General features: G+C 34.7%; 2 protein-coding genes across 2 annotated transcripts in view; both read right to left on the reverse strand.

Moving 5' to 3' along the window:
* XRN1 (5'-3' exoribonuclease 1) overlaps positions 1–3197 on the reverse strand; it is a 146920-nt gene extending 143723 nt beyond the window's left edge. The window contains exon 1 of the mRNA XM_054575090.1: positions 3009–3197. Coding sequence (XP_054431065.1) covers positions 3009–3083 — 75 coding nt within the window. The 5' untranslated portion in view covers positions 3084–3197. The remainder of the gene's footprint in view (positions 1–3008) is intronic.
* A 1378-nt stretch (positions 3198–4575) lies between these two features.
* ATR (ATR serine/threonine kinase) overlaps positions 4576–26589 on the reverse strand; it is a 146750-nt gene continuing 124736 nt past the window's right edge. The window contains exons 39-47 of the mRNA XM_054575092.1: positions 23573–23707; positions 21863–22063; positions 20659–20802; positions 15894–16044; positions 12527–12683; positions 12264–12417; positions 10836–10987; positions 5984–6089; positions 4576–4997 (exon numbers count right to left, since the gene is read on the reverse strand). Of these exons, the coding sequence (XP_054431067.1) occupies positions 4824–4997; positions 5984–6089; positions 10836–10987; positions 12264–12417; positions 12527–12683; positions 15894–16044; positions 20659–20802; positions 21863–22063; positions 23573–23707 (1374 nt within the window). The 3' untranslated portion in view covers positions 4576–4823. The remainder of the gene's footprint in view (positions 4998–5983; positions 6090–10835; positions 10988–12263; positions 12418–12526; positions 12684–15893; positions 16045–20658; positions 20803–21862; positions 22064–23572; positions 23708–26589) is intronic.

Below are 26589 nucleotides of genomic sequence, written 5' to 3' on the forward strand. Positions count from 1 at the left end.
ATTCCTTGAGAAAATTCTCAAAGGAACAATATTCCCTCAATTCTTGTATTCTGATAGCAGTTTACCAGCTTAAGGATTATACTCAAAAGTCAGTTCAGTATCATGTTACTTCTAGCACAATAACTGTGATGGAAACCTAATTTTCTTTTCCTTACAAATCGTGTGTTCTTTTCTTCTTACCAACCAAATTCTTGTTTGTTTTTTTCTCCATTTTCTTTAAAGTCCAGTAACTTCACTAGGTCTTGGTATTGATCATGTGAATCAAACTTCTTATTCTTTCAACATGCACCTTCAAGTTTTTTTTTTATTTCAGGAAAGTTTTATAATTTTAGTATTTATTCTGTTATGTTGCTTTGATTTCCTTTCTCAAAAACCCCTATTACTTGTCTTTCTTATGCCTGTCTCTCGAAACTTTTTTCTTTTAAAATTTCTTTTCACTTATTTTCTTATGTCATCATTTGCTCTTGCCTTGCTGTTATTTTAGGATTCATTTCTGAAATAATTTTTTCATTTATGTTTAATTTTCCCTAAGTCTGTCACCTTATTCTGAATTTTCATAATTGATTTATGTTGTTCTTTCATGCCTTATGTCTTTTTCTTAGTGCCTTTTTGCTCATTCTGAAATAGTACGTTATTGTTTTGGTCTGTTTTGTGTACAAGCTTTTATTACAAGCTTTAATTTCTGTAGGATATTATTTAGTTCCTTTTTCCCTATAATAACTTTGTATGCTCTTTGACCTTGATACTTTCCCATTGCTATTTTTTATGTAAATTTAATTTTCCTGAACTTTTAGAGTGAGGGAGTTCAGGAAATCTTTAATTTCACAAAGTTACCTCCTCTGCTGTTTTGGGAGAGTGCTAAAAATTCGGAGAGAGGGTGCTGATTGGTGGTTTGTTTCCTAAGGTTTCTTGACTCTGTAACCCTCCCTCTTTTATTTGGACCTTCTCCTTCTCTTATCTCTATTTATCCCTTTTCTAAAAAATTTAATTTCACTCCCAGCAGTTTCTCCTTAGGCTAAGCTCTACCTTAGAATGGTGTCTTGGCAACTCAGTTTTGAAAGTTCATAGGAGGTAGACTGCTCCTGACCATTAAAGCTTCTCAGTTACAGCTACTGCTATCTAATTGGCCCTCACAGTCTTTTAGTGAATATTTTGGAGTTCTGTTCTCAGATCCATCAGATGTTGCCCCATTGCTTCTTTTTTCCTCTTGCAGAAATGCCAACAGTGACGGGGTCTAAAGGCTCCTGGAATTTTGGGGTTTGTAGAGATACTCTGTTACCTGGTTTTGTTGTAATTATTCTATGTATTTTAAATGTTGCTAATTGCTCTTTCTGCTTTTATGTAAGGATTCAGAGACCAAAAACTGTGTTACTATTACCACCATCACTATCTTTCCAGAACCCACCTTCTTCCCAGCCCTTCCCCCTTAGGATAGCTTTTGTACAATTGTGACTCACTTAAGCATTACCATCTCTCAAGTACTGCTTGAGAGAGTAGCAAGGTAACCCCTTTATAACATCTGCTTTTGTTGTTAATTACCAGCATCAAACAGCTTTGAAAGACATCACTCTGATAGACAACGTTTAAACCTATCCTTAGTGTTCATACCATAAAGCTACCTTAAAGACGTTACTTTTGTCCTTTAATAACAAAATTCTCAGGATGGAGAGAATCAGAGATGTTTTCACCAAATTCTATGCCAAAGACTACAGAGTAAAAATTATTACTGAACAAATTATGTATTATCAAGCGAGTCTGTGTAACAATCTTTTTTTTTTTTTTCCACTTGAGAGATAAAGTGAATGATGCATGGCAGGTACAAATATTTCCTGAATGAAGGATCACGAAATGCCAAAGTTAGTAATCTCCATTTCTGCAATGTACTAATAACCTTTTTTTACCCTCTTCTCTGGAAACAAATATCTTCCTAAATCTAACTCAACCCATGTTTCAAGTAAATTAAAGATAAACTGCCATTTTGGAATTTTTGTAAGTTTTTTCCTCATATACCAAATCTGATTGTAATCCAACAATAAAAAATTGTTTCAGGAAATTTAACCCTACCTTCAGGCTTATGGTACTTTTTTAAAGGATTAAGCTATATGTAACTTCATAGAGAGCTCGATGTTGTTCCCTATATTGATAACCCCTCCACTATGAATACGTTATCCATCACTAATAATTCAATTAGCTATACACATTTCAAAACTAATTTTTTCTGTAAAATATGAAATGGACAAGAGACATACTAAAATCATTAAATGGGAGAAACACTAATCTATCGCCCCAAGTCTAGCAGTCTGGATGACTGCTTTCCATTATCTTTTCACAGTTTCAATATATTAGTGCCCTAACAATCTCAAACCACCGCCCCCGCCTCGCGCGCGCGCACACACACAAGCATCCCAATAACGTGCCCTGCGCCGTCTAAGTGCATGTCTGTTCTTTGGGAATGGGAGATTGGTACTGTCTTCGCAACAGAAAAAGTGTAACAAAAGGTATCACAAACAGGAACCAACAACGACGCCAAGAAGTGCAGGCGTTGAGGTGGATGGGAAGAGGCTCCCCCAGGAAGTAAACAGCTCAGACAGCGCAGGCGGTGCTAGTGGCTAGTCTGCGGGTCTGCGCTCCGGCTCGGTTGGCAGGTCCTCCGAGGACTTGCTCTCCGGCTTCGCGACCTCTAGAGGGGAAAGTGCACCCTGCAGCTCCCGGAGGATGGGGCGCTCATTGAAGCCGGCCTCCCCAGGACTGAATATAGGGATCGCGGCAGGCTCTGCCGGCTGGGAGCCGTCACAACCGCCGCGGTCAACGGAGCTCGGCTGCAGAAGCGCTACCTGTCCTCACCCCTACCGAGATCGCTGGGTGTTCTCAAACCTTCGGTCTCCTCCTTAGCCTCTTATCCGTCGGTAACGAGCTGGAGGCGGAGACCGGAAAGCCCCGTCCCAGGGCGGAGAGGGCGACGAAGCCCAGGTCCTCGGCCTTCTAACCGCTGGCCCTTGCTGACCCACCTGATGCTCTTTCACCACTTCGCTGAGGCAAGGGTACCGCTCGGAAATCCATCGGTAAAACTTGGGGACTCCCATCCCCACTGTCAACACTTAACTCCACCAAACCGAAACCAAACGCCCCGCCGGGGCCTACGCCGCCTACGCCGCCGCCGCCAGCCGTCGCTCCGCTGACGACAGCACACCTCCCGCCCGACCATAGAGAGCACCCGCCTGATCTAGAGCGGCCGGTCAGAGGCCGCGCCCGGGGCGGGGCTCCAACTCCAGCACCAACGCGCTTTTGTTTTGGAGCGCTCGGGCACTTGCGACACGTGGGTCGCTTAGTTCTAGTTTTCTTAAAGCATGTTATAGTATATATATTTCTTCTATTACCATTTATCCGCCCTTATATTCGCCTCCGCCTCGCAATCACCGACAGTTGGTTCTGAAAACCAGACTTCTGGAAGACTACCGAACACTGGATTTTGTACTGTATGCTGTAGTCTCCCAGGGTGCTCATCTAAGTATTTTTCAACAGATTTGGAAAGGTCTGGAGATTTATTTGATTTAGTTTGTCCTGGTAGAAGGTGAATTTTTTTTTTCTTTGAAGGAAACATACCTACAGCAAAGTTTCTTTTAAAAAACGTTCTTTAACAATCTATTTAAAAAAATTTCCTAATTTCCTAACTACCTCCACACCCAACCCCATCCAGCCTCTTCCTTAATTCTTTAGTACAGTATTAGGCCTTCAATTGGAAATTATGTTAGTTTTCACATCCATATAGCTCTTGGCTTACCCTGTTTTCCCCATCACACTTTCAACCGTGCAAAACGGAATTCTCTCAAGTGAACTTAAATGAAATCGTCTGTCATAAGAGTTTTCCATTTATTTGAGTGTCATAACCTCATTACTTCGTAATTATCATGAACTATTTTAAATCCTCTGCAAGCAAACACGAAAAAATTTAACCACGTTAAACATTTTTTAGATTTTAAAATCTCATGAAATTTTAAGTATTACTGTCTTCCAAGACACTACATTCTGGTACACTTTTAGTATGGCAGTGTCTTTAAAATCATGGAATGTTTATGTAGTTTCCATATGCATGGTTTTTGTCTTATGTGTTGTCCAGATCACACAGTGCAACCATACAAAAAAAAGAATTTTATTAAGTGAATGATATGCTATTTATATTTATATTTCTGGACTGTCAGTTCCTAGAGAGCAGGGGAAATAAGCTCTGTGCACAAATTTAACACAGTGCTTTGTCCACAGAATTTATTCCATATAATTTTTTGTTGTTCAAATGAATCTTTATTCTAATGACTACTTAAAACTAAAAGTTGTAAAATGGCTTACTTCCTGTAAATACATTTTTTTATTTTTTAAAGATTTTATTTACTTATTTATTTTTAGACAGAGGGGAAGGGAAGGAGAGAGGGAAACATCAATGTCTGGTTGCTTCTTGTGCACCCCGTACTGGGCACCTGGCCCACAACCCAGGCATGTGCCCTGACTGGGAACTGAACCAGAGATCCTTCACAGGCCGGCACTCAATCCACCAAACCATATCAGCCAGGGCTATACACATTTTTATAGCATAAGAACATTTCATGTTTTATTTCTCTTGTGGTTATAATACACAGTAGATAGTGAGGAAAGCAGTTTATTTCTTAATAACATATATTATTTTAAATATTAACAATCAGGGAAAAATAACCAGTTGTTCTGAGAACATAATCAACTTACATTGTACTGTATTTTGGAACTGAACAGATAAAAACACAGATTAATACCAAATATGTTAATTTTGGATTAACGTATTCTTTGAAGTAATTTCACATATATGGGGTCCAACCAAGATACATTTGGCATAGTAAGTTTTCATCAGTAGCTTCTTGTATGAGGTAATGTACATGTCCTTCAATAGATAAAGGCAGCCCTGTCACTCTATTACGGGTCTTGATTACACCTTGCAGTCGCTGCTCGATATCAAGAACATGGGTCTTGGCCTAAAAGGAAAAAATTGAAAACTATAAGAAAGGCAAGGACCTAATGCCATGTGCATGTTGATAATTTGGAATTACTATCTTTCTATTATTTAACAAATGTTAATGCCATTTTACTGACCATTATCCCTTTTGTAAGAGCAAGTACAAAAGAGAAGAAATGAAACAAGTACAATAGTGAGATTGATTTGAAGGCCTCCAATGTTGATCCAACATCAACTATTTAGTCATTTTTCTGGACTATGTGAAATAGCAGGGAATATTAGTAGGGAGTGAATTTTTTTTTTTAACAATGTTGATAGAAGAAATCATTTTTAATGTGTACTGACATACTCAGGAGCTGAGTGAATACGTTTGTTGCTACTTAACAATCCCGAGCTGTTAGTATGTTAGTTTTGTTTCAAAGTGGTCTTTCAACTTTGTTTCCTGTTTACCTACCCGTGACATCTGTTATAAACTAACTGTTGTATTATAACAGTGTTACATGTCAGTGGTGTGATTAGTCAATTTACTATGTCTTAATTCAACCTTTGTAAACCTTCCATTTTTAAGTGCTTAAGTAATATTTTGCAATAAAAATAGAGTGATATAATTAACCAGCCATTAAAAATTTACTTCTACAGAGTGTCAACTGAGTTCATATATTACGTACTTAATATATTTCTTATGAGTAATGTAAAATTAGAGTAGTTACAATATTAAAGTTGAGACCTGCTGCTCTGTAAGTTATGCAACTTGTGTTCAAGTTTTTCCCACTCATAATTGTAATTGTCCATAGTTTAAACAAGCATGTCCTCAACTCTGCTTTTATTATACAAATGATAACAATGTTAATATTACTAGTGACAATAAAGAAAACTTAGGGCATTGATGTACTAAAGAACTAGATTTCAGAGTATTCAACAGTCAGTCACTGAGAGTATTGAGGATCAGTTCTCATTTGTAGAGATATACAGTATCAGCTCACATCACCTACACCTTCTACTAACCTTTTCATTGACAACTTCCCCAGTTTCATTTAATGGTGCTTTGGAATGCCCTTTCACGGGTTTACTCCATTCCACAAGAGGATCATGAAGAAAAGTCTTTAAGACACTAAAATGGAAAGAAAACATGGTAACAATACAATGTTATCTTTGTCAAAAGAAATCTTGATAAAATTGACACTACGTTAAAGACTAAGTGAAGGATGAGAAGCTAATGGTAATGCTCTTAACAACACATCATTACTCTTTCTGTAAATTATGTGAAATTATTGTTTTTGGGATGAGGGAAGGGAAAGAGGTGGCAGGGAAGAGACAGGATGGAGAAGGGTCAGAGGTTCCTGGAGTAGAGTAAGATGTTCTGTGTGCTCTCTCTGAATGCTTACTGTAAACTAGTTAAGGACTATTTATTGAATGAGTAAATTTCATCCTCTGCCGCATCTCCACAATGACCATAAAATAACCTATAGCTACCATATAGGCAGACCCCACCACATATTTTTCTAACATGCTCTAGACATCAAATCCAATTACCTATGGGAAAAATCCACTTACATATCTTGTAGGCACCTCGAATTCAATATTTTCAAAAGGAAATTCATGACTTTCCCTCAAACAATTTCTCCTGTATTCTTCATATCAGCAAAGAACAACATCATCTATCCACTGGCCCTGAACAAAAATCTAGGAGTCATCCTTGCCTCCTCTTCTTCTAAACACTTAATTCTGTTTTCAAAGTCTCTTTAGAATATCTCCATTTTTACTGTCACTACTTCATTCAGTGCACCATCACTGTTTAACTGGGTTACTGTAACAGTCCTCTAACTAGTTTTCTGCCCTCAAACCCAAACTGGAATTAAGCTTTCTATAGTACAAATCTGATTATCTCATTTCCTCTTCCTTCTTTATTTTCTTCTTAAAACTCTCCAATGACTTCTGGCTGTTCTCAGGACAAAGTTTAAATGTATAAAGTGGCCTCACATGGACCTTCCATACCCTTGCTCTCCCTCTACCTCCTAGGAATAGAGTACTTGAAGTCTACCATCTATGATACAGTATTGCATTTCTCAGGCAGGCCGTGCCTTCAATAGCATTGATATTTCTATCACTCAGAACATTCTTTTCCCATTTGTGTGGTCAGTTCTACTTATCTTGAAGATCTCAGCTACTTCTTCCAGAAATTATTTCCTGACTTCTTCCAGACTAGGATAGGTGCTCCCAATTAAGTGTTCCACAAGATGCTACACTTCCTCTTTCAAGAATTTGCTTTTACTTATGGCTAACTAACCAACGCATTCTATGATAATGTCTGGTAGACAACTTTTAAATATAAAAAGGCAAATAAATTAGTTTAAGTCCTTTTTAAAAACTACAGTTGACCCTTGAACAATATGGGTTTGAACTATGCAGGTTCACTTATATAAGGATTTTTAAAATAAATATGTACAGTACTGTAAATTTTCTTATTAGTAATTTTCTTTTCTCTGCTTTACATTATTGTGAGAATATAGTATATAATACACATAGTATATAAAATGTATGTTAATTGACCATTTATGTTCTCCAGTAAGGCTTCCAGTCAACAATAGGCTGTAAATAGTTAAGTTTTGGGGCAAGTCAAAAGTTACATGTGGCATTTCCACTGTGCAAGGGGACTGGCACCCCTAACCTCCATATTGTTTTAGGGTCAATTGTATTTCCTGAAGCTAACATAATATTTAATGATGAAAGATGAACTTCTTTACCCCTAATATCAGGAACAAGACAAAGATGTAGACTTCTTTCCATGTTTACTTAACATAGATCTAGCTAGGGCAATTAGGCAAGGAAAAAAGGCATTAAGATTGGAAAGGAAGGAATAAAACTGTATCTGCAGATGACATGCTGTTGTAGAGAGAAACTTTTAAGGTACTTACAAAATTAACTATTAGAAGTAATAAGTTCAGCAAGGTTGCAAGATACAAGATCAATATACAAATGTCAGTTATATATATTAGCAATCAACAATTCAAAAATAAAATTAAGAAGATTCCATTTAGAATAGCATTAAAAAGAATGAAGGACTTAGAAACACATTATTAAAAAGAAGTTAAGCAGAAAACTTGAAAACTAAAAACTACAAAACATTGGAAGAAATTAAAGAATTAAATAAATGGAAAGAAATCCTACATTCACGGATTAGAAGATTTAATATTGTTAAGATGACAATACTCCCTAAATTACTTTACAGATGCAATGCCATTCCTATCAAATCCAGGCTAGTTTTTTCTTTTTTTGCAGAAATTGACAACATGATCTTCAAATTCACATGGAAATGCAAGTGACCCATAATAGCCAAACAATCTTAAAAAAGAAGAAAAAGCTGCAGCACTTACACTTCCTGATTTCAAAACTTACTACAAAGCTACAGTGAGGAGACAGTGTGTTGTTGGCCTAAAGATCAATGGAATAAAGCTGAAAATCCAGAAATAAGTGCTTATAGATATGGTCAACTGATTTTCAACAGTTACCAAAAAAATTAAATGGAGAAAAATAATCTTTAAAAAAACGCTGCTGTGATAACTGGATGTGCATATTCAAAAGAATAAATATGGACCCCTACATTTCATACTAGATAGAAAAAATAACTGAAAATGGTCAAGGATCTAAATATGAGAGCTTAAAAATATAAAACACTTAGAAGAAAACATTGGTGTAACTAACTCTTCATGACTTTGGATTATACAATAGTTTCTTAGATATGATAGCAAAAGTACAAATAACAAAAAACTAAAATTGGAATTTATCAAAAATAAAAACTTTCATGCTTAAAAGGACATCATCAAAAAAGGAAAAGACAACCCATATACTAGAGAAAATACTTGCAGATCATATCTTATAAGAATCTAGTATCTGCCTAGGTAAAGAACTCTTACAACTCACCAATAAAAAGACAAATAATCCAATTTAAAATGGGATTTGAATAGACATTTGTCCAAAGAAGATATACAACTAACCGACACATGAAAAATGTTCATCATCACTGGTCATTAGGGAAATGCAAATTAAATACACAATGAGGTGTGGATAGAAGCTAGACATGGTTCTCTTGGGCAAATCCCTGACTTATCTGTTGTGTCCTGTCAGTAGATGGCAATACTTGGTGTCAGATGGCTCCAGCCCCAGGCCTGGTTTGGACTCCCCCGACACCTAGGGACTCCTGCCATGCCCAGGCAAGGTGCACAGAAACAAGTACCAGCCAAGTAACATCAAATGCAAGCCCTAGCATGGCTTAATCAAGCATATGAGCTCTCAGACCTGTGCCCAACCCACCTACCTGTCTCCCTTAAAGCATTTCCCTTGCCTCAGACCTCTCCTGCCACTGATATCATGGGAGGTTGGGGAGAAGTCTGGGATTGGAGTGGAAGAGGGAGTGGGAAGTCACACTTGCCAGGTCCCTTTTTACACTCTTGGATTAGGAAGAATTTCGAACATATGGCAACAGTCCACAGAATAGTACAGTGAACCCCCCTGCCCCGACTGTATACCCACCCATTTCTGGCCACCAATTACCCACAACCCATCCTGCCCCCTCCTGTGTATTTTTTTTTTAAGCAAATCTCAGGCGTCCTCTTTTTCCTTCTGTAAATATTTAAGGATGCATCTGTCCAAGATAAAGGCCCTTAAAACACAAAACTTTTTAAACTGACAAAAAGTCAATGATTTCTTAATATCCTTAAATATCTAGTAACTGTAAAAAATAAAAAGAAGAACAAGCAGCAGCTCACAATGCGATACCATTTCACACCCACAAGGATAGATAAAATTAAAAAGACATACAATCAAGTGTAGGTAAGGATGTAGAGAGGCTAGAGCTCTTAGACAGTGCTAGTGGGACTGTAACATATTACAGCTGCTTTGGAAAACAGTTTGAAAATCCCTCAAAATGTTAAACTTAAGAGCTTACATAGGACCCAGTAATTCTACTCCAAGGTATATCCAAAGAACTCAAAACATATATCCACATAAAACTAATATACGTAAGTTCAAAGACACACTATTCCCAATAGCCAAAAGGTGGATAAACCAAATGTTGATTAACTGATGAATGGATAAACAAAATGTGGTATCCATACAATGAAATATTATTTGGCAATTAAAAAAATGAAGTATTGATACATGCTACAGCATGGATAAACCTTAAAAACATTATGCTAACTGAAAGAAAACAGACACAAAAGGCTACATGTTGTATGATCCCATTTATATATGAAATGTCCAGTACAGGTAAATCCCTAGACACAGAAAGTAGATTAGTGGTTGCTAGGGAATGGTAGGGGAGTAAGGATGGGGAATGACTGCTAACTTCTTTTAGGGGTAATGAAATGTTTTATAAATAGATAGCAGTGATGGTACACAATCCTGTGACTAAACTAAAAACCACTGTATGTATATTTTAAAAGAGTCAATTTTATGATATATAAATTTTATGGGCCCTGGCTGGTGTGGCTCAGTAGATTGAGCACGGGCTTGTAAACCAAAGGGTTGCCAGTTCGACTCCCAGTCAGGGCACATGCCTGGGTTGCAGGCCAGGTCCCCAGTAGGGGGCGCATGAGAGGCAATCACACATTGATGTTTTGCTCCCTGTTTCTACCTCCATTCCCTTCTCTCTAAAAATAAATAAATAAAATCTTTTTTAAAAAGAATCACATATTAAATAAATAAATAAATTATATCGTACATAAATTATATAAAGCTATTATTTAGAAAAATCTGCTTCAACCAATGCAAAGTGGCTTCTATAAAAAGAAAACATACTTAGGAACCAATAACTGCATTCAAAGTCACTCTAAATTGTTTTCAAGATTTAAATGATTACCTCATTAAAGGCTCCCTCTGATCTCGCATCAGCCTCATTGTAACTTCACAAGCTCTTCGAAAAAGACCTTCTGTTCCCATAGGACCCATTCCATTAACCATATTATGAGTCAGGCGAAATGGAACAATTTCTGGAACTTCAAAGGTTTCTCCCTTAAAACAATGAATTTCATTAAAAAACTATAATGTTAGAATTTTTAAATCTTTATGCAAAAAATTTTAAACTTCATGTTTAGGCTCATTTAGCAAAGAGCACACATAACGTCAAAGTACACACACACACACATATGGGATATATACACACACACACACACACACACATATATATATATATACACACATACAAATATATAGGCTTCAATGATATAGGCTTCAAAAATAGTTACAAATATATATTTGTAACTATTTTTGAAGCCTATATCATACAGGATCTAAATTACTCTACCTTTACTTGGATAAGGTCTACAGGATGGATGGACTCACTTTTTATTGAATTACTATGGTAAACAGCATTATGGAGAAATTTGAATGCATTCAATATTTACTCATATTAGCTTCCTTTATGTCCTTCCTTGATTAATACAAAGTACATACAAATATTGTCATATTTTCTTTTCTTTGAGACTTTCACTTCAAAACAGCAAAGGAAATGATATAGCCAAGTATAGGTGCTCATATCCCTTAGACAAGAAACGTAACATGAAATATAATGAAGTCCATCCAGTTCTTTTTCTTTTTTGGCATTTTCCAACCTGCCTTTGCTAAGACCTTCTCATCCCTTCACTCAGCTTTCCCAAATTCCTCTTTCGCATAATTTTACCTCTGACAGTGGTGTATCTCTGATTTGTTCTGTTTACTCTGTGACCTTTCTTGGTTTCTAGTGATAACTGAAGGCAACTCAGAGAGAATGATGATGAAGAAAAAAGTGGTTTTACCTGCCAGTCTGCTTTCCAGGATCGCAACATAGGAAAATTGGAGGAGGTCTTAGGGAGACTCCAACTACCTTAATTTATTCCCAGACCCCATTCTGGACCTACAGAATCTGAATCTCCTGGGATGTTTCCTAGGTATATGCATTTTTATGAAAACTTTTAAGATGATTCTGATATGCTGACAGGTTTGGAAACCATCACATTATCCTATTTCTCTAAAAATAAGTCTCAGTAAAATCAATAGCTTTGTCCATGTTAATATAATTAAGAACTGAATCAGAACTTGAACCTGTTTTTGGACTTCAGTTCAGTGCTAGTTTTATTATATTACTCTTTTGAGTTCTCTCCATCCTAAGTTCTTCATTGAGGGCAAATGGAATATGTGACTCAACTGTGACTTCAACTGCTATTAATGGGTATGTCCAGGAAGAACAGTTGCTGAAGGACGAAAATTAGGAGAAAACATACAATTAACTAGAGTAAGTCACATCACATACCTTATTGAAGAGACAGTTGAAATCCACATGTACACATTCTCCAGTCAAAGAATCAAAGAGAATGTTTTCACCATGACGATCTCCAAGGCCCAGGATATAACCAACCATTGACATAACTGCGGTGGAGCGGCAATATGCTGATCTGCTACTGTACCTAAAAAAAATTCAATGCCTATCAAATATCCTTATGCATATCAGGCAACACATTTAAGATACTTTTTAAATTCCAACCATAATAATGTATTATAATCTTGGTCACTTACCATGACGTTGGATCAGGGAATGTTCTCAGAAACCACTCATGAAAAACAGGAGGATGCCTGGGCAGGAGAAATTCTTGGAATACTTTGAGTTTTTCAGACAAAGCTGCTGTCTTTGGTAGCATACACTGGCGAAGCTCCTTACCTGTCATATAAACTCCTGAAAGGCAGAGTGATTTCCATTAATCACACAAGCCAAATGAAGAAACGGGCATTTGTTGTTACCACTGTTGTTAAAATAGGACAGGAAACATCTACCTTTATTCAAGTTGTTGTTCAAAAGCAAGAATGGGAAATTTTCAATTATGCATATGTAAATTTGTCTTCTTATTGATTATAACTAATGTCAACTAAATCCAATGTTTGGAATCAAGTAACACCTGAAGATAGCACTCAGAATAAGTCAAATAGGAATGCTGCAGCCCCCACCAAAATTACAGTGATCTCTCTGTTAATCAGTACATAGTGTAGGTCCATACTGGATCATTACTATGAAACTTACTATGGTGCTCTGAAATAATTTACTCTCTGTGAAGGCTAGTCTATAAGATTTACAATATACCTGGTTCTTAAATTAATCTTGCACAATGCACATCATCTGGGGAAGCAGAAGAACTTTTCCTTGATATATTTGTGAGCCACATTAGATGACTAGTTTGAGTGAAATCTATCAAATGCCTTTTAGGCCTACCTTGGTTTGGTGCTTTTTATACCTAAGGCACAGCTAAGAGTTTTATGGACATATTTGCGATTTGAGGTTCTTAGAGTCAAATGTTGCATAGTTCATGTGTTCATGATAAGGTAGAAAAAAAATACATATATATTTTAAAATCCAGTAACAGTAACTAAAACTTATACAATATTTCATCTTTCTAAATAAAATAGTCAACAGGAAGTTCCTTGAAACCAGATTCAAATATGTCTGAACTGAAGTTCTGCAACATATTAGCTATGTGAACCTGTATAAATTACTCAACCTCTCTGGCACTGTTCATAAAGAAGAAATAATTAGGCTTGTTAACAATCATAAATATAAAATAATGTACATATCATACTTAACACAATACCCATAATAATTTATCAGTTTTACTTTATGTTATGGGTTGAATCACATTCCACAAAAAATATTTTGAAGTCTTAACCCTTGTGACCTTATTTAAAATAAGGTGTTTGTCCATATAATCCAGTTAAGATAGCCATTAGGGTGGGCCCTTAATATAGTATGATTGATGTCTTCAGAAGAAGAGAAAACAGATATAGACTTAGGAAGAATGCTATGACGACTGAGACATAGAATGGACTGATTGAAGCATCTATAAGCCAAGAAACATCAAAAGTTGCTGGCAACACCAGAAGAAAAAGGTTTGGAACAGATCCCCTGCCTAGGGCCTTCAGAGATAACATGGTCCTACTGACACTGTGATTTTGAACTACTAGCCTCAAAAGTTGTGAGAGAATAAATTTCCAATGTTTATACCCAGTTTGTAGTACTTTGTTATAGCACCCCTAGAAAACTGATACACTTGCTTTCTACTTCACTCTAAAAAATTAATATATATTTTAATGTATTGCATCACATGCATTTAAAAACTATTTAGAAATAATTTTAGAATTATAAAATTTGCATAAAAGATACAAAGAGTTCCCACGTATTCATCACCCAGATTTTTTATTATCTTTCTCGTAATAGTACAATTACCTAAACCAGAAAATTAATTTGGTATAATACTGTTTAATTAACCTTCAGATCTTATTCAAATTTCACCAGCTGTCCTACTACTGCCCTTTTCTGGGTCAGAATCCAATCCAGGATACCATATTGCATTCGACTCCATAATGTTCTCAAATCTGGGAAATTTCTGTCTTTGTCTTTCATTATGTTGACATTTTTAAAGTGTGAGCAATTATTTTTGTACTGTAAAGTTACTATTTTTTCTCTTTGTAATTAATAAGCTATCTTGAGGGGATATATTTTGAGACTCTGTAAATAACCTGTTTCCTGTCATACTATCCCTATTAATTTCAGGATCCATTGAAATTCACTTGCCTATAATAATTATATACGATGGCATTTACTAATTGGTGGTTATCTATTTCCATCTCTTCTGTATTTATTCATTGCAATTCTACTGTAGGGAAGAACTGTTCATACTTCCTTATTTATTCAAGTATTTGTTTACAATGGTGTCAATTTGTAATCTAACACTATCATTATCTATTTTGGCGCTCATATTATCTCAGGTTTGGTCTGTGGGAGGTTCCACTTCTAATCTAATACTTTCAGTTTCATTCTAACCTTCTTTTTCCTTTTCTTATTCTGACAGTGAAAAGCTGGCTCTCATTAGCCACAACCTATTTACCTGTTTCCTAAAGTCTAGTACACACATAAAGTAGTTCTAGAATTGCTAACCACTAACTCTGTGAAAAACATTTTCATATACATTTTTGCAAGCTACCTCAATCCTTTTGGGATGAAGGTAAAGAAGGAATTAAAACACAATGAATGAAAGAGGGAATGAGGAAGGACACTCAAGTACTTCTGTATATAGAATCTCATTTGAACAGAAATTTCATCAGGGTTTATACCAAAAAAATATACAATGGCATATATTAATAACAATTACATCCATATTATATGAGGTCCATCCAGAAAAAGTCCAACCATTGTTAATATAATGAGGACAGTTTGCACAGCATTGATGTAACCTGGCAGCCCTGGAGACTGGCCTGAAATGAACATGTGTAAACAATGACTTCACTGTACTGTTTAGTGGGAGTGGTAGAGGCCTTTGAGTGTGCTGTGTACTATGTGACCATCACATTCAAAATAACCAAGCAAGCAGAACAACGAATCTACATCAAATTTTTCATTAAGCTTGAACATTCCTCCATGGAAACTATCTGGATGATTCAGAAGGCCACAGTTATGGGCAAAGAGTGACTGGCAGCTTCATCACAACAATGTGCCCTCTCATGCATCACATCTCATGCAGAGTGTTTTGGTGAAACATCAAATCACCCAGGTGACTTAGCCCTTCTACAGCCCAGATATGGAGCCCTGTGACTTCTGGCTTTTCCCAAAATTAAAGTCACCTTTGAAAGGGAAGAGATTTCAGACTGTTGATAAGATTCAGGGAAACACAATGGGGCAGCTGATGGCAATTGGGAGAACTGTGTGAGGTCCCAAGGTGCCTACTTTGAAGGGGACTGAGGTGGCATTGTCCTATGGACAATGTTTCTTGTATCTTCTTCAATAAATGTCACTATTTTTCATAGTGCATGGCTGGATACTTTCTGGACAGACCTCATCTATGTTAGCAGCTATTATATGCATATTATTTATTTATATTGTAAAAATTAATTTTGGTACCCTTTTCTTTATATAGTTTGGTGAGAATAGGTCTCAAGCCAGCAGTGTTGTTAACCCATTCAATAATCCCACATTCATCATTCAATGGAATAACTGCATATGTCCGGATATGAAGTTCTCTTCTACGAGATTCTGCATCTTTTCTTAAGCACTATTAAGAAAAAAACACATAAACTTAAACTTAAAAATTTCTTAATGTTATGTAAAATATATCTAAAGATTATTCATTTCATAGTAATAGAAGGTCAATGAAAGTTTACCATTAGTGTTGATGAGCCAGGAAATTACTTGAACAGTATCCCTAATCTCTTTCCAATTCATTAAACATCACCTGGGTAAGTCCTTCTTTTCAATTATTAACCAAATATGACAAGAATATTGTGTTCAAAAACATTATAGTTATGTTAAATGTCATTTTGACATAACTATATGTCAACAATTTGTTAAATTGTTATTTAACAAAAACATTATGTTAAATGACAATACACTCCTTTATTTTTATTGCTTCCAAAATATTATTGAAACACTAAGTACTCAGGCACAGAGACTGCTGTTTAATTATTTCAAAAATGTATAAATAAAAGAGTATGAGTTTTATGATAGTCTCAAAATATATTTCTTATTCTTTTAGTTTAATATTACAGTTTCATTTGAAAAATTCTGTTCTAGTATAAAAGCTTTTCACATCTCATCTGATTAATCTTTAAATATATTAGGTAAGGGTAAAGCTTATTTTGTTTAATTCTGGAATGGTATAAAATAACCTAAGCATACATACCTATAATTGCAACCTGTCAAATTCTATATCCCAATCATGACCAAAAACATATTTTAAACATTAGGAATAAGTAGGCTACACAAATGTCAATAAAACAGTATGACATTAGGTTCACATGTAAAGATCAGTATGTGCCTCCTAGACCAATAGTGAAACTCTAGTTTTTCACAATCAGGCTACTTTATTTGACCATGTTAATGTAGGGGAACAGGAATGAAATAATGTAATCAGTAATAAAGCTGATTAAGATCAATATATAAATTAAAGCTAGGCCACTTGATATGCTCAACCAGAAAATCACTCAGAGAGCTTCAAGGATGAACATACTAATAGTCATGAAATTAATAAATTAATTGAAATATTGTTATTGAAATTAATGAAATGTTATTGAAATTAATTGAAATGTTATTGAAATTAATGTTATCAGTTCACCAAAAAACATTTTAAATAAAAACAAATTCATTCCCTTCATATTGCCTTTGAAATGGGTTTTTAATACAGTATCAATATTTAAATTACTTTTACAAATGCTTTTCTTAAAAATCCTCACCTGATTTCTGGTCAAGATGGAGACATAGGTAAACATAGCTCACCTCCTTGCACAACCACAAAAAAAATTTCAACTAAGTTCTAAACAACTATCATCCAGAATCATCAGAAAATTGAGCTATATGGAAGTACAACAACCACAACTAAGGAATTAAAGAAATCACATTCATCCAGACAAGTAGAAGGGGCGGAGACATGGAGACATGGAACCAGTGGTCCCACAACCACGCGTGATGGATAAAAATCTTGAGGGATACCTTGGGAGCAAGGAACCCTAGCCCCACACCAGATTCAAAAAAGAAAAGGAAAAAAAAAAAGAATAAGGTAAGGAGCCTCTGGGACAATTTCAAACATACCAACATCTGAATCACAGGGGTGCTGGATGGAGGAAAAAAAGAGGAAGAAATTAAAAACTTATTTGAAAAAAATAATGAAAGAAAACTTCTCTAATTTAGTGAAGGAAATAGACATACAAGTCCAGGAAAGACAGAGTCCCAAACAAGATGAAAACAAAAAAGTTCCCACCAAGATACATCATAACTAAAATGTTAACGGTTAAAAATAAAGAGAGAATCTTAAAAGCAGCAAGAGAAAAACAGTTACCTACAAAGGAGTTCCCATAAGACTGTCAGCTGATTTCTCAAAAGAAAATTTGCAGGCAAGAAGTATTTGAAGTCATGAAAAGTAAGAACCTACATCCAAGATTACTCTATCCAACAAAGCTACCATTTAAAATAGAAGGGCAGACAAAATGCTTCCCGGACAAGGTAAAGCTAAAGGAGTTCATCATCACCAAGGAATTTTATATGAAATGTTAAAAGGACTTTAAAAAAATAAGATCATAACTATGAAAAGGTGCAGGGATTAAGAAGTACAAATTGATAGGTACAGAACAGACAAGGGGATGTTAAGAAAAGAATAGGAAATGGAGTAACCAAAGAACTTATATGCATGGCATATGATTATGAACCAAGGGAAAGGGCTTGCTCTAGGGAATGGTGGGTACGAGGTGCAGAGAGCAAAGGGGGAAAAATTGGTACAACTGTAATAGCATAATCAACATTACATATTTTAAAAAAAATCCTCACCTGAGGATATGTTTTCATTGATTTTAGAGGGAAAGGAAGGGAAAGAAAGAGAGAGAGAGAAACATAATGTGAGAAATATTGATCAGCTGCCTCTTGTACACATCGTGTGAGGGAATGAACCTACAACCTGTATGTGCAAGGACTGGGAATCAAACTCACGTACTTTTGGTTATGGGACAGTGCTCCAACAAACGGGGCCACCCAGCCAGGGCATTTTTAACTTACTTTTGAATAAACTAAGCACAAACCATAACTGTCTTTTATAAAAAATGAACTAATCTGCTGCTATATCTTTTCTATGTTAAAAGTCCCTAACTTTTCCAGCTAATAAAAGGGGTACCAGTGAAATGTGGGAAGAAGATGGAAAATAGGGACAAAAAGCTTTGATAAAAACAATAAGGTTTCATCCTTCAAATCCTTCAACAGTATGGTCTATTTTTACCAATAGAAAAAGAGTATCTGTGTGTTTATAATATTTGGCTGTAAAATAATTCAAAATACCTAAGATCATATATTTTTAATAACCCTTTAATGAGATTTCTCATTATCATTTCTGAAACAGAAATCAAGTACTTACCAATAAAACCCCCAAAAATACTAGTGATCACCTTTAAAAGTGTGTTGATAAAAACAGAAACTAACATTTTCTATACAGCACTGAAACATACATAAATCTGATATAACAAGTATATTATAGATTATTGAAACACTAAATAGAAAAATTTCCCCTACTTAGTATACTTTATACATTTTTCTCAATATAATAATAGAAGTATCTTATTTTAAAAAAATTTAGTGAAACCAGTGCTCTTTACACACTGGTGTACCTGCCTGGATTGGCTGTTGTGATGGATGAGGAGGAGGAGGAGAGGGGGGCTGAGGAGCAGCATCAATTCTCTTATCAACAGACATTTGAAAAGAAGCACAATTAATACAGAATATGTGAAGGTCTTAGCCAGGAGAAGTAATTCATAGCTAACATACATCACAGAGAAAACTGAATAGATCGCTCAGTTTAACAAAGAACGAAAACAAAGAAGAAAAAGAACTTAGAGGATGAAAAAAATTCAGCGGAGCCAGCAAAGGTTGAAGGAGTTGAAACTGAGAATTAAATTCTATCACCATTTGGAAAAAGCAGACCTCAGCAGGTAGAGCCACCAAAAACACACACTGTCACGAAGGGAATTTTGAAGAGATAAGTGGAGATTTAAAAAAAAAAAAAAGGAAAGGAGGCTTTTTTTGTGCTGTATTCCCCAAGACAGCAAAAGCTACTTTAAAAGAGAGCTGGAAACTCAAGCAAAATACTTCCCATCCCATGTCTTTCTGAAGTGGTTTGGTATATATTGGAAATTATATGTATTGCAATTAATAAAATTGTGTTAGCAGTTAAAAACAATTAAGTGAAACCAGCAATTCTACTTCTGAGTACATACACAAAAGACTGAAAGCAGGTACTCAAACAGACATTTGCAAACTTATGTTCATAGCAGCATTGTTAACCACAGCCAAAAGGTAGACGCAATCCAAGTGTACACTGATGAGTGAAAAGATAAACAAAATGTGGTACATATACATGCAATGGTATATTATTCCACATTATAAAAAAGAGAAATTCTGACACACTGTAACATGGATGTATATTGAAGCCATAATGCTAAGTGAAATAAGTCAGTAAAAAAGCATAATAGTATGATTCCACTATTAGGAGGTATCTAGAATAGTAAAATTCATAGAGACAAAACTTAGAATGGTGGTTAACAGGGCCTGGGAATGAGGGATATAAGGAGTTATTGTTTAGTGGATACAGAGTTCCAGTTTGGTAAGATAAAAAAGAGCTCTGGAAAATACTATATAATTTCACTTAGGTGTGGAATCTAATGAACAAATTAAACTAACAAGCAAAATACAGACAGATCCAGAGAGCAGGATGTTAGCTATTGTGAAGGAGGGGAGGTTAGAGGGTGGAGGGATCAAGCAAAAAAGAGAAAGGACTCATGGACATGGACAACAGTGTGAAGACTGTAGGGAGGAGAGGGTGTAAGGAAATAAATGGTAATGTAAAAAATATAATAAAAAAAATTTAAAAACAAGTTCTGGAGAGAGATGGTAGTGATGGTTGCACAACAATGTGAATCTACTTAATGCCACTAAATTAAACACTTAAAAATGGTTAAGATGGTTAATTTTGTATGTATTTTATCTCAATTTTAAAAACTAACTAAAAGTCTAATGAAAGGCAGTACACTTCATTCCCTCTTTCTGAGAGTGATCTATTTGCATACTGAAAAGCTCTTATCACAGGGACAGTAATTATAGTTAACTCTAAAATAAAAGCAAGCTATCTCCAAACCTTATTAATCAAGGAATTGAATTCCATTAGTCTACAATCCTTTCTCAGGTCATCTTTTGGCTTACACATCATGATGTAGAACTTTCCATCTGATCCTTTTAAAGATATCTTCTTTGGTTTCTGAAGAGAAGCAAGGATTTCCACCTAAAAGATGACAAGTTACATATACATTAAGGTCAAATTTTTATTTAAATATTTATATATATTGTAAATAGTGTTACCTAACAATAAAAAGAATCTATACTATGCAGTAAATTTATTATTTTATCAATTTCTTTTATCTTAATTATCTATGACTTATGAAAAGAATGGCTGCCCATGACTATAGACATATTTTCACCCATTAGGAATTACTATGAAGTAAAAGGATTTTTATCAGCAATGTAGGTACATACACATCCAAACTTATACACCCCTTTAAGCAGTCACAATGTTTAAAAGATTTTTGTATTACTAGGACCTTTCTTCAGAGGCTAGGACACTTCTTATATGTCTTTAATGGTAAGAAATTTTTATCAATCGAAGGTAACTTGATTTAAAAAAAAAAAGAAACTGCTTCAAAATCAAGTCTACTTAAACGAGGTGAGTAAATAAGCTTAATATTAAGTTAAAAATAAGGCATGACTCTAAGTAATTAAAAATGATTGCATTATATGGTTTAATAACTGGCTCTGAAGAGGTTAAATCAATGTTTGGAGTCAGAAATACTGGAATAAATAGAGTTTTCAAAAGTATTTATTAAGAAGCACTCTACTACCATTTCTTTAAAACAGTCACAGATCATACTTCAAAAAAAGAATCAAGTTCTTCCTAGCTGAATTTCACTTCCTTCTGAAATACAAAAAAGCAAACAAACAAAAAAAAACCCAACTGTTATTTTTTCCTTCTGTTCTCCATATTTAAGACAAAAGAAGAGTATGCAAAAATCAAATTGTGAAAAAAAATTAAGATTATAGTCATATTAAAACAAATGTGAGCATGTGAAGAATCAAACTACATACTAGGTTAGACATGGGATTTTTGTCACTTAATTTTGTTTCATCAGTACAAGAGAATTTTACTTTTCTGTATTTCCAATTACGTTTTCTTTGCACATGAAATTCATTTAATCTCTGAGAAAAACACTGTTAAACTTAATTTGAAATTTTAATTTAATTAAATTTTTTAAAAAACATAGCTACAGTTACAGAAAACTGAAATTTACCATATCATCAAAACTTGCAATATAAGCCCAATGCCCAGGAAATGGATCGTGATTAGCATGGGCACCCGGAATCGATGGAAGAGTAGGTATCATGACTGATTGCAAAGGAATGAGGATTTCACTAAACGTTGCTTCTTCTACCAGCTTTTTAAGCATTTTAAAATGAGTGCTCATGCTTAATGTGGAGCTACTTCCATCAACCTAGGGGGAAAAAAGTACATTTTAATTTTTCTGTTTACCTTGAATTTTAGAACTCTTAGTTTCACCCAAAATAAAATTTCAGTTCTACAGTATATTAATTATAATGGCTCCATAGTCTGTAGTTTTCTAAATATTTTTTATACATTATCTCATTTTAATCTCTCTGTACTCTTTTACCTAATCAATAATAATACCTACGTCATAAGATTGTTAAATGACTAAAGGAGATAGTAAAGGGTATAATCCATTATCAGATATTACAAAATTCAAACTCTGTAAATTAAACATTTTTTGGTACATTCATGTTACAACAAAATAGTATCTAAATTTCTCAGTGCAAAGATTAAGATGTTGCACTACAGAAATAGTTATCTAATTATGATACTCAATATAAAGTACAACATATGCACTGCGTTCCCTTTAAAAATCTCAAAAATTTGGAATTCTTAAATGTAGGTCACAAAAGTTTCAGATAAAGAACTGGAAACTTGTAAAAATGACAGTGTTTAATAAATGTTGGCCATAATATTGGCCAACTTTTAAAGTATTGACTATCATAACACTGTTTTTTTTGACAGTCAAGTACCTCAGAAATCAAATAGAATTACTGCAGATAGCAAAACAGATTACACTTTCACAATGTTTATTGTTGAAGAATAGTCTCTATTTTCCTACCTATAGACAGTTATTAGTGAGTATTTGCAAAGAGAAATATAACTATTAATCTTATAAAGAGTATCTCTCTCTCTCTCTCTCTCTCTGTGTGTGTGTGTGTGTGTTTATAACTAGCCCTAACCGTACCTTTGCCTTTCTGTACATTCTTTAGGATTTTTTTTCTCCCTCCAATTCCTTAGGTAGAATAGTGGGTCACTCCTATAAGCATGTCCATATTCTACTCACAAATTTACTGAAAAAAGTAGTTATCATGCTAGATAATAACCATCTTCTTAGTCTCCAATAAGACCATGAGCACTTCAAGACAGGAGAACATATATTATTCATCACTGTTTCCCTTAGCATAGTGCTTGTCTCCTGGTAGGTAATAAAATGTGTACTGAAAGAATGAAAACCAAAACTCCAATCTTCTTTCCTCTTATCTATGCAGGTTAATGTATGTAAGTTTTGAAAGTTTAAAGAATAAGAGAAAACAATCACAGGCACAACTTTAATTGAGTATTTTACATATAGCTTATTTCATATCCTCCACTTAAAATTATTTTTTAATAAATATGAATAATTTACTACAAGGAGAATTTATATCAAGAACTTTTAGAAATTTAGAGGATATTTGATAGAGGGACATGTGTTAGAAATTTTAAAAACAGCTTTATTAAGGTAAACGGCACGTATTCTAAGTATACAATTTGATGACTTTTGAAATCTGTGTATACCAATATTCATTAGAATTTTAATTTAATCAAATGAAAGGAACCCTGCTAAAATCTTAGAGAAGTTTTATAAAAAATTATCCAACACTGGCCTATAAAATAGTAAGATTTATGATAATACCGGTTTATTGCACAATTCAAGAAGTTTATCTGTTAGACGAGTTGCATCTCCAACAAACTTTTCTAAGGATTTTTTCATATGAATAGCTTTATTTAGGATTTCCTTGCATCTGTTCACACGCATGGGATAAGAAGACTGCCATAAAAGAGAAAGTTAAATGCAATTTTATACAAGATTTTAAAAAGATAACAACAGAACTTTTTTAACAACTATCAACTTTAAAAGAATTCATGATGAAAGTTTATACTGATAAAAATTTTCTGGAAATCAATTTAACAATACTATCAATTGTCATAAAAATGCTGCTGTCTTATGACCTTCTTAGGATCTACCCGGAAGAAGTAATCAGAAATTAGAATAAATATGAATAAATGTGTTTAGATGTAGTACAATATCAAAAAACTGTAAACAACTTTAATGATCAGCAATAGTTAAAATATAGATGGCTAACTACTATAGACTTCTGTACAATTATTAGAATTGTACCTTAAAAGAGTATTTAATAACATGTCAACATCTTTATGGTAACAGTATTAAGTGAAAAATATGAAAATATAATTCAAATTAGGGCAAAAATATGTAAAGAAAATAAATATATTAAAAATCAATATATTAATGAATTGGAGTGAAATTTTTCTTTTTTATATCTGTGTATCTTTTAAATTCTTTAAAATATTTATTAAATAAACATATTTACCACCCTGGCTGGTGTGGCTCAATGGATTGAGTGCCAGCCTGCGAACTAAAGGGTGATTGGTTTGCTTCCCAGTCAGGGCACATGCCTGGGTTGCAAGCCAGGCCCCCTGCAGGAGGTGGTGGCAGAAGCAACCACACATTGATGTTTCTCCCCCTTTCTCTCTCCCTCACTTACCCCATCTCTAAAAATAAATAAATAAAATCTTTAAAAAAAAACATATTTACCAACTTGTAAAGTTCCATTAATAATGCAACAAAATTTTATTACTATTAATAAGTTCAGGTACTTTGAATTAAAACACTTGAAAAAAATTAGATTGCCAAGGGTAGCCACAGATAGTAGATCCCTGCCTAAAGGGGACACACAGTGAGAGACACTTGAGTGACTGGAGATGGAGGCTTTTGGAAGAGAACTGAGAGAGTAGCTGACATGATCCCAGTGCTGACTCCTCACCAATATGGCAGCAGCCATCAGGCTCAGGAAGACCACCCGCTGAGTGCCAGCAGCAGGAGAGGACCCAATAACCCTGACTGCAGGAGGGACTCTGCTCAGCCATGTGGTGTCTAAGCCAGCCTGCTGAGTACAGAATCATTAGATTAACAGCTGAAGGAAAAAGTCACAGACAGTAAATTCCAGAAAGTTTCTAAACAGACTGCCTAAGATCAGGCAGGGTCAACATCTGACATCATCAGGGGCAGATCCAAAAAGAAAAAACAGCGGTCTCCTACCATAGAACGTTCACACCACAAGGTCAGGAAATCAAAACAGATCAACTTAAGAAGGAGAATCGAAAAGGAAGACTCTCATAAATAATGGCAAGACAAAGAAACAATCCCCAGTCGAAGTGAAAGGAGGAATCTCCAGGAAGAGAACTAATGAAATAGAGGCACATAAACTATAAGATACTGATTTCAAAAAAATGGTTCTAAGGAAGTTCAATGAGCTGAGTGAGCTCAGAATTACCAAAAACTAAAGGGAAATGACAAGGTACTTACTGCAAACTATATCAGCATGAAAAAGGACATAGAAACTATCAATAAGAGACAAGAGGACATGAAGAATACAATTTCTCAATTGAAAAACACAGTCGAATGAATCAAAAGCAGGCTAGACGAAGCAGAGGATCAAATCAGCGAGCTGGAGGACAAGGTAGAAAAAAGTTCCCAGAAAGAGAAAGAAAATGAAAAAAAGACTCAAAAAGAATGAAGAGGCATTGAGGGAAATGCAGGACAACTTGAAACGTAGTCATCTGTATAACAGGGATACCAGAAGGAGAAGGAGAGGATGAAGGGATAGAAAACCTGTTTGAAAAATGATGGAAAACTTCCCTAGTTGGAAGAGAGAAAAAGTCACACAAGTCCAGAAAGCACACAGGGTCCTATTCAAGGGGAACCCAATAAGGCCCACTCCAAGACACATCATAATTAAAATGGCAAATATCAAAGACAAACAGAGAATCCTAAAGGAAGCAAGGCAGAAAGAAGTAGTAACATATAACGGAGCCCCGATACGGCTAGGAGATGCCTTCTCAATAGAAACACTGCAAGCCAGAAGGGAATGGCAAGGAATATTGCAAGTAATGCAAAGCAAATGCCTGCAACCAAGACTGCTCTACCCAGCAAGGCTCTCAGTTAAAATGGAAGGCGAACTAAGGAGATTCCCAGACAAAAGAAGGCTAAAATACACCTTCATCAAATCAGCACTGCAAGATATGCTTAAAGGGAATGCTTTAAGAAGATGAAGAAAAATTTCTATGAATATCCAGTTCTTTTCAGAGTTGCCAATACTTGATAATACCAATATTTTTAATACTTATTAATCTGATTGTGACAATGTGTTATTTTAATTGTTACTTTATTATTTGTTAAAACTAAATCTGTTTCTGTATATTTCTTGCATATTCCTATTATTTTTAAAAGTCTTTAAATGACTTTTTGTATTATTTATCCATTTTTTGATTAAATGTTTGCAGAATTTTTCCCTTTAAAAAAAAACCAAACAAAAAACTATTAACCCTTTTTTACATGTGTGGCAAATATTTTCCTATTCTATTATTTGTCCTTTAACTTTTTTTATATGTATACTACTGTATAGTCTTAAATATTTAACATAGTCTTATTGTCAGTATTTTACTTTATAGCTTCTAGGATTGAAAATTTTAATTCAGGGTAAGAAAAATATTATTTTACATTTTCTCCTAATAAAACTACTTAGATTTTACATATTGATTTTTAACTTACCTGAATATTTTTTGTATAATGTGTGAAATAGGGCTCTATATTTGTTTTATTTCAAGTAACAATGGTCCATGCACCTTATC

This window comes from Pteronotus mesoamericanus, unplaced genomic scaffold, assembly GCF_021234165.1.
Source record: "Pteronotus mesoamericanus isolate MK-2021 breed Mesoamerican mustached bat unplaced genomic scaffold, CSHL_Meso_final contig_27, whole genome shotgun sequence".
In the NCBI taxonomy this organism is placed as follows: Eukaryota; Metazoa; Chordata; class Mammalia; order Chiroptera; family Mormoopidae; genus Pteronotus; species Pteronotus mesoamericanus.